Here is a 13,239-nt window from a genome sequence, read left to right as displayed (position 1 = left end):
ATTAGGAAAAGGTTCTTCACCCATAGGGTTTTTGGGCACTGGAGCAGGTTCCTCAGGGAAATGGTCATGGCAACAAATTTGTCAGAGTTCAACGAGTGTTTGGACAACGCTTTCAGGCATGGAGTGTGATTCTTGGGGTTGTCCTGTGCAGGACCAGGAGTTGGCCTCAATGAGTCTTGTGGGTCCTTTCCAATTCAGCATATTCCATGATTCTAAGTTTCATTTAACTTCAAGATTTAGATAAGCTAACAATGTGTCATGATGTTTCTGGGACAAGGCAATATAAAGTTTATTTGCTGCAGCCAACTTACAAGACTAAAACAACTTCACTGACCACATATAAGGCAAATGGAGTATCTTGTTGCTCTCTGTTACTTCTGAAGAATGTCTGTGCTTTCTCTTTAGCAATGAATTCAGGAGCAGAGACATCAGAAGTAGTTTTAAGCAAGGACGGCCAAGAATTAGAAGTGCTGTAGCTGGTAGCCATGTTTGAAAGTGCTTCCTACTTGACCTGGCTTCTTTTTTACTGCTCTGATACCCAAGTCAGCTTACTGATTATTCATCAGAACAGTTCAACATTGCATTCTGCACAGCACAGATAAATGAAACAATATCAAGACAAAGCTTTACAAATCGTGCCCACATAGAGGTTCACGTACATAAGTCAAATTTTTAAGGTTATTTTTAAAAAAAAGTACCTAAACCTGAAGAAATGGGGTGGGGGAAATGTTCAGCAGCTATCGTAGTTTCCTGTCACTTCTTCTTTTCATTACAGATTGAGCTATGGTGTTGCCTAAACTTGTGCCAAGACGCAGCAAGAGGAAGTGAATAGAAGCAAGAATGTTTAAGTAGCACATCTGAGTTTCAAGAGAGCTTCTAACCAGTCAAACAGAAATACCAGTGTAGAAAGAGTGGCAGAGACTTCTTTACAGTCTTTCTCAACCTCATTAGCTAACAGAGGAGAAACAACTGCAATGAGGTGAAAAAATGACAGTTGGTCATCTAGGACATTTTCTGAAATTCTCAGATCAGGATATGTAAAAAGCAGTTTTCTCTGACACATTTTTTGTCATTTTCCTATATTTTTCCATCTCCAGAGTTTTTGCACACCAGAGTAGATGTTACTATTACCATTTGAATTTTTCTTCCCAGTGTGCATGTGCTATGTCAAAAAGTGTCCAATTCATGCTTTGTATGGCATGATAAATCCACACTGATACCGTAACCTTGTGTGTCACTCTAATGACTTCTTTACTCACTGATCCCAAAACAACATCCAAATTATTCAACCCCAAATTCAGAAAAGATAAACTGAAACATAAGAGACTGAGCATAGACCATTTCCTGGATTAATTCTTTTGATTCAAGAGAATACTGTATGAGATAGTTTGTTCTGATTGGGATTCCAATTCCCTCAACTAGTAATAAAATAAAATTAAATTAACCCCCAAAATATTAGAAAATATGACAGGCAGAAATATCCAGACTGTGACTGTGCAGTATCAGCAGTATATATTCAAGACAGTTCAATGTAATGTTTTAACTATGGTCAGGCAACAAGATTATCCAGTTCTAGTGGAGCAGGATAACCAGTAACTCTTGACACTTCTCTACAAGGAAATATGAATTCAGTTACACTTGAACACTGTGATAACCTTGGAAGTATTAAAGGTGAAATGAAAGAATTTATGAATTATAGAAATTATGAACTTTGTTTCAAAATGTCCAGTTTCACCTGCACTGTGCAGATTTTTGAAGTACTTATTTTGAGAGAACAAAAAGGGTTTCTGTGGGAATGTGCTAACATTTGAATGAAACTTACCTGTAATAAAGACATGGAAGAAGTTAGAAAAATAAAGCGGTTCAGTGAGACATTTGAGACTGGTCATGGGATCTGAACCACAAAAAAAGATAAATCAGAACTTTGCAGCTTTTGAACAGTGTGAATCACATTTCAAAAAAGAAAATACTACTCATAGTCACATACCAGTTTGTCAGTGATCCTGGAATTTACTTCAGAGAAAACTGACTTTAGGATAGTACTGTTGCTTCTTGTTCCAGTACTGACTGCAGACTCTAGTACATTCTCATTGTACAAAAAAAGCTGACATCACTCATCATAGCTGTTGTTTTCAAACCAGCAGGGAAATCTGTGGGATTTAAAAAAACCCAGCTTGGTAGCTTCATAGGCTTATCCACTAGACTTCAGTCATACAAGCAGGAACTTTCTTTCTACAGAGACTTGTCAGGAAATAGTCAGGAGTCTAGTATACTCAATATTTGACTTTCTAACCAAGAAAAACAACTTTTAATGAGGACTGTTCTTTCACCTGTTACCAAATGGCTACATAAATTTGGGAATACATATATTTACCATTCCAGCTAAATGGGAAACATATGGGTGTTTCATCTTCCACTGGACACTGAAATATATGTGTATTCCATGGGTGGACAAAATTGACCAGACTTGACAGCTATTTCTATCCTTTCACTCTCTTAGATGTTACATCAAGATTGTAACTAAGGTAGTGGTTGTTTGCAATATTGCTTTTGATGATTACATGGTTTGAAGAAACTGCCCTTTTGACACTGCTGCTATTTCTGTTTCTGTGTTACTTCACTTCCTTCTTATACTGTAACAGTCACAAGCATCATTTTACAGCCAGACCTCTATCTAGGCTTCTCACCCAAATGGGCAAAATGGAGAGAAAAAAGCACTGGGTTGCTCATGATTTTGCAGGGGGTTGGGGGCTGAAAAGGGAGGGAAGACACACAGGTCTCTCTCTTTTGTGTGTGTGTGTGTGTGCGCATGTGTGCGTGCTAGCAGCTGATGCTGACTGGAGAGTTTCTCCAACAGGAATAACTGCTGTCTCGCTCAGCTCAGCTGCACCTTCAGAGATGGTGGAAATTGTTTTTTCCCAGGCTGTCCTGCACATTGGCCAGCAGCAAGGCCATGTGTGTGTTGCAGCTGCCTCACTGTGCTTACATACAGAATAAGCTCTGTAGGCAGTACTGAAGATGGATGAGCTGCTGTGAAGGCAGAAGTATCAGTCCAGTTAATTTTACCACAATGCACTCTGTCCGGTCCTCGTATGTTGTACTGACTTCCTTGAAACCATAGATGACTTGAGACACAAGCTTGCACATAGTTCACTGGTGCCCCTGGGAAAGGCTCCAGGGTTTAAACCGGGTGTTTAATGTAGGAGTTGGAGAAAGACAAAATTAGAAGGGACCGCCAGCATCAGCGGGTTGCATACCTTGTCAACACCGGCAACACCTTTACGGCTTCTTTTTTAAACTAATACCAAAACCCACGGGCGTAAAGCTGCACCACTGTCACCCTCGGCACGTGCTGCGACCCCCACCCCTGCGGGGACACAGCGGCATCCGAGCCCTCCCCTGCTCTACCCCGGCACCGCCCCGGCACCGCCCCGGCACCGCCCCGGCACCGCCCCGGCACCGCCCCGGCACCGCCCCGTTCGCTCGGCGGGCGGAGCGCCGGCTGCGGGGCGGCCCCCGCGGCCCAGTTCCTGCTGGCGGGATGGCGCGGCGGGCGGGTGCGCTGTGGCCGTCTTTCGGCCGGCTGCTGTGCCTGTCCCTGTGCCTGCGCCTGCCCCTGTGCCTGGCGCGCCCTCCCGCCCCGCACCTCGTGCTGGTGCTGGCCGACGACCTGGGCTGGGGCGACGTGGGCTGGCACGGCTCTGCCATCCGCACGCCGCGGCTGGACGCGCTGGGCGCGGGCGGCGTGCGGCTGGAGCGCTACTACACCCAGCCGCTCTGCACGCCGTCCCGCAGCCAGCTCCTCTCGGGCCGCTACCAGGTAGGGCGGGCGCTCCACCCTCCCGCGCTGCCGGGGATGCTGCGGCTGCTCCCTGCTTTCTTCTGGCCGTACCCCGTGTCGCTGGGGCTCCCTGGGTCTCTGTGCAGCTGCGCAGGGGAGAGGGCTGCGCTGTGGGTAACAGCTGCTCGGAAACGCAAACTTCGCTTTGTCTGCGAGCTCGGGAGTAAACTGAACATGGAATCAGTGCAAATCGTTCTGTGCCAGAAAAGCCGAGGTGCTCTCTGTGCTTCGGTTGGGTTAACAGGCACGGCAGCCTGTCGTGGGAGATATCCTTGCCCTAGTCATCTGACTCTTGGATATTTTTTCCACTGGACAGGCGCACGGTCGAGACGCAGGCAGAAGCAGATCAGCACCATTTGTTCAGTTTTTGCAACATGTTTTCCAGTGCAGCGCTTAAATGCGTCACAAGCTGTACATTCACCTCCACCTGGTAGGAGGTGTAGATGTTCTGCTCCTCGATGGAGTACGCACAGCATGCTCATTAGTCTGGGTGACCAGATAGTTGGTAGTCATTATTCTGATTTTTTCCACTTTTTAAAAAATTTTTTTCCCCAGTTCCACAGGTATAAGATTTGGGTGTTATAATACTGGTATACTTCTACCTGTTCCCATCCTTTTTTGTGATTTTTGCAAAAACATGGGGAGTGGGGGGCAGGAAGAGCAGCATGGACAGAAGGAAGAAACTCACAAAGGGTTAAGTGTGTTTCAGAAACTTCCCCTCTCTCTCAAGAAGTCCTGCACATCCATGTTAACCGTAGTGATTTGCCAAAGAGACTGCTCTGAATAAAAGAAAATAAATGTCAATCCTGTATTAGTGGATGCTCTCCCTTACCACAGGCAGGTTTTTAGGTGACACTTTTTCCAAGCAACATTTGTCCTGTTCCTGGAAACTCCCAAGAATGAGTAATGATGAAAAGGAAGAAGCAATTTGCATTATCTTTACCAACTCTTTAAGTGTTCTATTCAATAACCTAGAATACTTTTTTGTAGTGACTATTTTTAAAATACAGTTCGTAATCTGAATGTGCTTTCTAAGGCATGGGCCATTGCTGCATCACATCTTGAAAGTGGACATTGAAAGTATCTATAGGTCAGTCTGGATTTAAATTCATCCCATACATCTGGCTTGATAATTTAATGATCTTTGTGATGAGTAAAATAATACTAGAAAATGGAAGTAATATTTTTTTTTTTAATAGAGGATACCTTCTGTGCAGCAATAATTATGCAGTAAATAATTATATTATGCAGAAAATATGAGGGATTTTTTAAAAAATTGTTTTACCCATGGATATGATTAACAGTTGCTGAGAGACTTGAGAAAGTAACCTAAATCTGGTCCTCTCTGGAGGTGGAATTTTGGTAGCCACCTTGCAATCTGTATGAAAGAAAAGCAATAATACTGGTCTAAGATAGCTATATATTTTTAAATTATTGCTTCCTTCTCTTTTTTCTCATTTTCCAGATACAGTGCAAGAAATTACAATGCTTTGCTAGTTTGTGTCCTTCTGTATATTAATTAAGTTTTCTGTAGTACAGCATTTTAAAATATTTTAAATATAGTTTTGTATATAATATAAAATTTATACTAAAATTTAATTTTTGGAACCTCCTCATAGAAAATGAGTAACTTGTAGGCCCTTTAGAAAAGGGCCTCCTTACCCACTTGCCTAAGATTGGGGCTTATTTGTTTTGAAACTCAGTTCAGAGAGTTGCTAAAGCAATGCTTTGAAAGCTAATCGTGCAGCTTGCTACACTGGTGTGCTTAGTGGAGTCATAAAATCTGGTGTCATCTGCTCCAGGGGGTCTTGGAGGCTTTGTGCTTTGACACACACACAGATTGCTAGAAACGAGATATTTGTACTTGTATACGTATGTTTGCAGGCCTAAGGTTTAGGGTATTGCCTTTTTGATTGTGGAGAAGACAGGGAAGTTGACAAAAGTCAGCTTATAGTATCAGTAACTGAGGAGGTTCCTTACATCCAACATCATATACTACTCGAAGTATTGTTGTCAGTCATGGTTTTGTAAAGAGATACGAAATTCACCACTTAGTGAGACTGGAAACTCTTAAACTATTAAATGTCTGTTAATAAGAACTATTAAATGTCAGATCTAGGCAGTGTAAAGCTTCTGTCATCCTCATATCCAAATGCTTTTTATAGTGCTTGTACTCATTTAAAGCATGCAAATAAATGTATAAATGTATGTATAATATCCATTTAGAAGAGTAATAGAAAAATAGTTTTCTTTTATTAGCCTTTCCTCCAGTGACTGTTCTCTGATACAGGCAAAAGCTTGGTAGCTTCACCTGCCATATGTGTTTTTGCCCATTTCAATCCCATTTAAAATTTCCCACTCCATGTTGAGATGTCCTTAGCCTTCAAACAGACCGTAATGGTAATTCTTCCCTATTAGATTTCTAGCTAAAAGCATAAAAGGCTTTGAGTTTGTTTGTTTTGAGGTTGGCTTGTTTTGGGGCTTTTTAAAATTGTGCTTGATTTATGCCTGGGAAGATGTTAACTCTTGCAGTGCCATTTTCTTGTTTTCCTCCATGCAACTCCTGCCCTCCACCTGCAGCTTCCTCATCATCTTCAGTGCTGCACTGGTAAAATGAAGAGCCCCTAAAACTAATGCTAACCTCTGATGCAGCTGTGTTTCTTTTTGGGCCTGCTTGTAAAATTAACCCATGGGGTGCACTGTAAGTGATCTCTCATGCGTCTTTTCTCTGCTAGATCCACACAGGCTTACAACACCAGATAATTTGGCCATGCCAGCCCAGCTGTCTGCCACTGGATGAGAAACTCCTCCCAGAGCTACTTCAAGAGGCGGGATATGTTACTCACATGGTGGGGAAGTGGCATTTAGGGATGTACAGAAAAGAATGCCTTCCAACCCGCAGAGGATTTGACACTTACTTTGGTAATGGTTTGATTTAACGTGGGCAATAAATGCAGTGTTAAAAAGGATGCCCCATTCTCGTAAGAACAGCAGATTTACTGTTAGTCTATAAGCAAAGCCATACCTGGGTGTGCATATTTCTGAAGTATCACTGCTTAAAAAAATGATGATGCCTTATGTGTATGCTCAAGCTTTACAACTTATTGGGGAAAGTATTGGAATTACTGTGCCTCCAAGTAAGGTATTTCTCTCTTGCCATCTTGCCTCATGTCTTCCTCCTTCCCAGACTTACTTCTATTCCAAATTCTCTGTCTCCTACCTACAGCAGCCCAGGGGAATAGGGAATGGGGACTACAGTTTGCGTAGCTTTGGTTTTCCAGAGCTGGTAACGAGATGGTGTGAAAGCCTCTATAAAGTAGTGCCCAAAAACTCACAAGTTAGGAAGTCAAACTCTCAGACTAAACAATAGATTGTCCAAGTATGAGTGCATTACTGCAGAGCAACTTGCAGCTACTCACTGTTTGTTGTTCCTTGTGTGGTTTGGGCTCATCCCAGTGTCGATTCCACATTTACTAGTTTTGCACAAGTGTCATGGCTGTTACTTTACTTGGGCTGTCTGCTCTGCATGTCATTCTGCACAGCTCAAAGAGGTCCATCTCCACTTGGTTGTTCTTAAGCCAATTTCCTTGAACAGTGAATTTCAAAACAGTTCATTTCAGTGCAGAAGTCTGTGTTGCTCTTGTCTAACCTCAGGCTTAGGTGAAGAGTGTGACTGTGTTACGTGTGTACTTTTTATAAACTATGTTGGTCCAAACATTAGGTGGGAAAAACTGTTCCCTTGGCTAGTCTATCTCTTTTCCTTCTTCAGGGAGCTGATGGCCATGGTTTCACAACGGAATTAAGCTAGTATGTGGTTAGAATATAACAGCTCATTTCTTAAACACTTGTGCTTCCTCTCATCCGTTCATGGGAACTTGGGATCTTTTTGATGGCACAGGTGTGGATAGGCTGCTGTAACTTGTGAAATCTCACCCTGGGACTGAGCAGGCTCCTAATGCAGGAGCCTCAGGACAGGCTGGCTCTGGGTATGGTTGTTGGGTGGCTAATGTGACATTATTTTTCAGAGGATATAGCAGAATATAGCTTTTTAATATCTTAAAATGTTCATGTGATTCCAGTAGGCATCAATTATGATTAGGGTCTTGATTCTGTGGTACACTTGATGCAGAGTCTCCCCCAGTGGGCATTCAAAATGGAAAAAATGCAACATGTGCCTCTGAGTACATTGATGTAAGCAGTCTGCACATAAAATCACTTCATCTTTTGAAAGAATACCCATTTTTTCCTCCTAAAAATATAGTAGCCATTTATATTGTATTTAAGACAAGTTCATTATTCTTTTACATTTGTTTTTGCAGAAATAAATAGCTGAAGCTACTGAATAAAAATTCAAGTAAAGTTCTTCTGTCTTGGATTTTTGTCCCAAGTTTTTGTTTGCCGAACATAAGACTGTATTTTTTTCAGATTCATCTATTTTTTTCAGGATATTGGGGGAAAATTTTAAAATCTAATTTCAAGTGTAATTTTTGAGATTCAAGTCATTTGGAAAAGTTTTATCTGTGATTGCTAAAACACGAGGGCTCTCAGTGCTTAACAGGGTAGCCCTAGGTAGGACCAAATCTACACATGTAGAATTTTTACTTCATTCCTTTTGGATATCTCTAAATGATAGTGTCTTTCCTTCACCAGCTGGTGTCAGCAGTGGATCAGAAATTACCTTACAGCAGATGTCATGATTCATACTTGGGTGTTTATGAATAAGTGAATTTTAAAAATTCCAAACTTTCTGATAGAGATGGAAATCTTATGTCAAAATACAAACATACAAAATCATAGCACCAAAAATGAGACTAGCACACGGCTAGATCACTGCCTTTGCTCTCAGTGCATTAGTTTAATGCTAATGGATATCAAAGTATAAAGAAGTCATTGAACTGCTTTCAAAATGTTTAATTTCTTTTGAAATTACTACTTGCATTATCAATGAAAATCCTATGAGATATTAAATGTGGAGCTACTCAGACCTGTCAGGGGTGTCACTGTAGGTGGTCCAGGGTTGAATTAGTGTTTTAGCTTAAAACCACTAATGTTTTGATATTTATGTTTGACTTTTCTCCTCCTCCTGATGTATGTGTTTCTGTGACACAATGTTGGCCTGCTCATTTGACATCTTTTCCTGTTCTAGGCTATCTCCTGGGCAGTGAGGATTATTATACTCATGACCGCTGCGTCCTCATCAAAGCAAGGAATGTGACGCGCTGTGCTCTGGACTTCCGAGATGGAGAAGAAGTTGCAACTGGATTTAAAAATGTGTACTCCACAAATTTGTTCACAGAAAGAGCTATAGATCTTATAGCCAGTCACAAAACTGAGAAGGTACAGTCAACAGCTGCTACTCTGATAACTTCAACATTAAAGAATGTTTTAAAAAATGTTAATGAAATATTAGTAGAGAAAGCTGTGTTTGGACTGTAATTCGGGGCTATTCAGTAAGTGGATAGAGCTAAATGTGAGAAGTAGCATTTGTAAAACTTGTCTTGTCTGCTGCCAAAATCAGTTTTGTCTGCATGGTCCTGGCCTGCTACTCTTCTCCATTTCTTTTATTATATTACAATTAATAATTTTTTAGAAATGGTTTAGCAAGTAGTTTGCACTTCTAAAAAGAGAAGGGAAGTTTAAGGGGAGAAGTTTAATAGAAAGAAGTTGTCAACAACTGAGTTATAAGGAAAAGAGACACCTGATGTTTTATCACAGCTTTTCAAAAGTAATTTTTCGAAGCTTTCTTAGTTTATGTGCAGGGATTAGAAGATGTAGAAATGTTAGAAGAAATCAAAATACACTACCTGAACTGTTGATAAATCAGGTCTGCTTTTGCTGCAGTAAATTTTGCACTTACTACTTTATGTTCAACTAATTTCCGGTCTGTCCCTTCCACCCCAGCCCCTCTTTCTCTATCTCGCCTTTCAGTCTGTGCATGAACCTCTTGAGGTCCCTGAAGAATACATGAAACCATATTCTTCTATAAAAGATGTAAAGAGGCGCCAGTATGCAGGGATGGTGACTCTTATGGACGAAGCGGTAGGAAATCTTACTGATGCTCTGAAAACATATGGTCTTTGGGACAACACAGTTTTTGTTTTCTCTACTGGTAAGTTCCTTTAACTATTCTTTCAATAATAACTTGGCTACAGCATCTAACAAGCTGACTACAGAGACATCTGGCCTCTCTGTCTTTCCTCCAGATATTTTCTAACTACAGAAGAGTGATGAAAGTTGAGCAGGACTTTGAGTCAAACAGCAGTTTCTTTCCCTGCTCTTAGGGCTTTCTCAAGCTTGACAAAAACAACTCTGAAGTAGTGTTTGTGCTGGTGGGGGATGCTCCTGGTGGAATAAAAACAGCTTTGTAAAATCTGAGGAGGGCAGTGGAGTTAGAAGCATCTTACTTGACACTGCAGTTACTGTCAGAATCTGTCAGAATTGAATCCTTGCTGCGAGCTGTCTACAAATTTATTTGTTCCGAAGCTGTCTGTCCAGTCTGTGAATTGCCATGTGTTGCATGAAGCACAAACAGCCAGACAGCAAGCAGCTTGAAGCCAAAACTCTTTCTTTCTCTTGCTTTAAGGTGACATGTAATTTTTGTCTTTCTTGAAATATTTTCACTAGCATCTTACTCCCATCAAACAAAGGTCTGTTAATAAAACAGCTGAAAATATGATGAGCAGTCTAGTCAGCCAAATTACAGTCTAAGTTTTTGTATGTACAGGCACATGATTTGGTTTCTAGGTTATTAGAGTAATGCAAATAATACGTTGCAAAGCAGTCCCCTTTGTTTCCAAATTAAGAATGAAACAGAACCATTTTGAAATACAGCTGCTTGGCTGGGTTTCAGGAACATATTTGCTCTTGTCTGGTTGAAAGTGGAAAGTAGCCTTTCAATGCATACAGTTGTTCTTTTGTCCACACTTTACATATTAGGGCAGTCAAAATGGCAAATTAATTTTCTGTGAACACTTCAAAAAACAAAAAAACCTACTAAAACAAACAAACAAAACCAAAAAAAAGAACCAACCAAAATTTGATGAAAATGCACTGATATGTTTTGAGTTTAGCAGCTGCTTCCTATAGCACTCGGAATCTTGGAATTTCATTTTGAGTCCAGACCTGTTTGCCTTATGATGTTACATTTGTGTCCAGGTTTTGGCTCTAGCAGGATTTGATAACTCTTCTATGCCTGTTTCTAGTTGCAATGTTTTTATATTTAGAACTGTAAGTAAGCACAGACATATGGAAAATGGTACCAGTATTTATTCCATATGGAAAAAATCCAGTCTTTGCTGATGGGGTCTTGGTAGAGTTATTTCAGTAATGTTTGTTCAGTACATTGTGGAATAAAACTAAATACATCTGAGCTAGAATTGCAAGGTATGAGTGAATTAAAAAGACAAATTTGGTTTCTTCATTTATGAAGCATTTAATTTTCTGAACAGTGACAGTCTACCCTGTTCTTTAACAGTGATTATTTTACAATCAGTTGCAAGTATGTTTCAACAAGAGCCAAACAATCAGGAGAATCAAGTGTCTGCCCTATCAAATGGGATGTATTTTGAGTTAATTGACAGTTTAAACTTCCAGGAGTTAAATTTAATATGACTAAAATGTGTAGAAATTGGACTAAGATCAGGCAGGACAAGAGCCAGTGATTTGGGTTTTTTCAGTGTTCTCTCTTTATTTCACGCAATTATTCTTCACAGGCATAAAACATTGCATGCAATAAGGACAGTTTCAAAAACCAAATGTTGTAACCATAAAACATTTTAAAAAGGCCAAAAAAGGAAAAAAAGTGCCAAATTATTCAGTTTTTCTATATTTTGCTTAGTGCTTTTGCAGATGGTGTGTTTCAGAATGGACATTAGAGCATGGTTTAAAAGAAACATATGAGGGTCTGCAGTTGAGCATCACGTGCAGAGAGCTGTGCTGCCTGAGATCTGCCTGCACAGCTTTCAAGTCCTTTGGAACTGGGAGTCCTGATGTGCACTGGAAGCTGCAATATGAGCATATGATTATAGTATGATTTCCCTCCAGCTCTTGAGGACATGTCTGCTTGAAGAAGTCCCTCTCCCTGCCCCCAGTGCTGTTCTGGAACTGGGAGACCCTCTTTTTGCTTGGTGGGACACAGCAGGGGACACACACTTTTCTTTATGATCAGGAACTCTTGTCAAAGAAAGTTCTTCCTGTTTTGTGGGACTAAGAATCAATTCAAGGATTTCAATGAGTACTGCAAGGGAGAATCTAGGGAATGATAAAGTTTATCCATAACTTTAATGAGCAATGCTAAAGACACAAAATCATCATACTTGCCTAGAGATGGAAAATGCACCAGCATTTGGCGGTGCTGGTGGGTGAGAGGCTGGACATGACCCAGCCATGGGCACTCAGAGCCCAGAGAGCCAAACGTGTCCTGGGCTGCATCCAAAGCAGCGCGGCCAGCAGGGCCAGGGAGGGGATTCTGCCCCTCTGCTCTGCTGAGACCCCACCTGCAGTGCTGCATCCAGCTCTGGGGTCCCAGCACAGGAAGGACATGGAACTGCTGGAGCAAGTCCAGGGCAGGGCCACAGATATTATCAGAGAGCTGGAGCACCGTTGCTATTAGGACAGGCCCAGAGCGTTGGGATTGTTCAGCTTGGAGAAGAGAAAGCTCTGAAGAGACCTTACTGCAGCCTTTCAGTACTTAAAGTAGGCTTATAAAAAATATGAGGACAGGGTTTTTAACAGGACCTGTTGTGACAGGACAAGAGGTGATAGTTTTAAACTGAAGTAGAACAGATTCAGATATTAGATATAAGGAAGATGTTTTTCATAATAGGTTGGTGAAATACTGGGACAGATTGCCTGGAGAGGTGGTGGGTGTCCCATCTGTGGAAACATTCAAGGTCAGGTTGGATGGGGCACTAAATAACCTGGTCTACTCAAAGACATCTGTGCTCATTGTAGGAGGGTTGGACTAGATGACTTTTAAAGGTCCTTTCAAACGCAAATCATTGTACGAGAAAAATTTTGTTAGCTATGTGGTATGATAAAGGTGTTGTTGAAAGTCTGTAGAGCAAAAAGAAAACATTGCTTTTATGGTACATTTTGCTAGATTCATTACTATTTCCTTTTTAGTTGCAGCCAAAATTCACCTTCCGTGTTTGCATCTCTCTGTGCTTTTAAGGTCCTGCCCAAAGAATAATTTACAGGTGGTCATTTAATATTCTGTGCTATAGCAAGTAGCATTGCATCAAACATGGTCTTCTGACTACTTCACTGTGAAGTGTTGACCTCAGACTGTAGGTCTCTTTTTCGTGGGTGCAAATTGAAAAACTGTAGAATATGATGTAATCTTTGATCTTGTGGTAGGTTTTTTTTTTATTATACTCTTTCATGTTTCTTTCTATTTG

The 13,239-nt window shown here is 41.0% G+C and overlaps 1 protein-coding gene across 1 annotated transcript in view; it reads left to right on the top strand.

The window, feature by feature from the left end:
• Positions 1–3,541: 3,541 nt before the first annotated feature.
• ARSB (arylsulfatase B) overlaps positions 3,542–13,239 on the top strand; it is a gene marked incomplete at its 5' end in the record, with an annotated part of 64,767 nt that continues 55,069 nt past the window's right edge. Inside the window, 4 exons of the mRNA XM_082301384.1 lie at positions 3,542–3,820; positions 6,577–6,763; positions 8,988–9,178; positions 9,743–9,950. Of these exons, the coding sequence (XP_082157510.1) occupies positions 3,542–3,820; positions 6,577–6,763; positions 8,988–9,178; positions 9,743–9,950 (865 nt within the window). The remainder of the gene's footprint in view (positions 3,821–6,576; positions 6,764–8,987; positions 9,179–9,742; positions 9,951–13,239) is intronic.

The sequence above is a fragment of the Coloeus monedula genome (genome assembly GCF_965178545.1).
Source record: "Coloeus monedula genome assembly, chromosome: Z".
NCBI lineage: Eukaryota > Metazoa > Chordata > Aves > Passeriformes > Corvidae > Coloeus > Coloeus monedula.
This window is presented reverse-complemented; position numbering and strand designations above follow the sequence as displayed.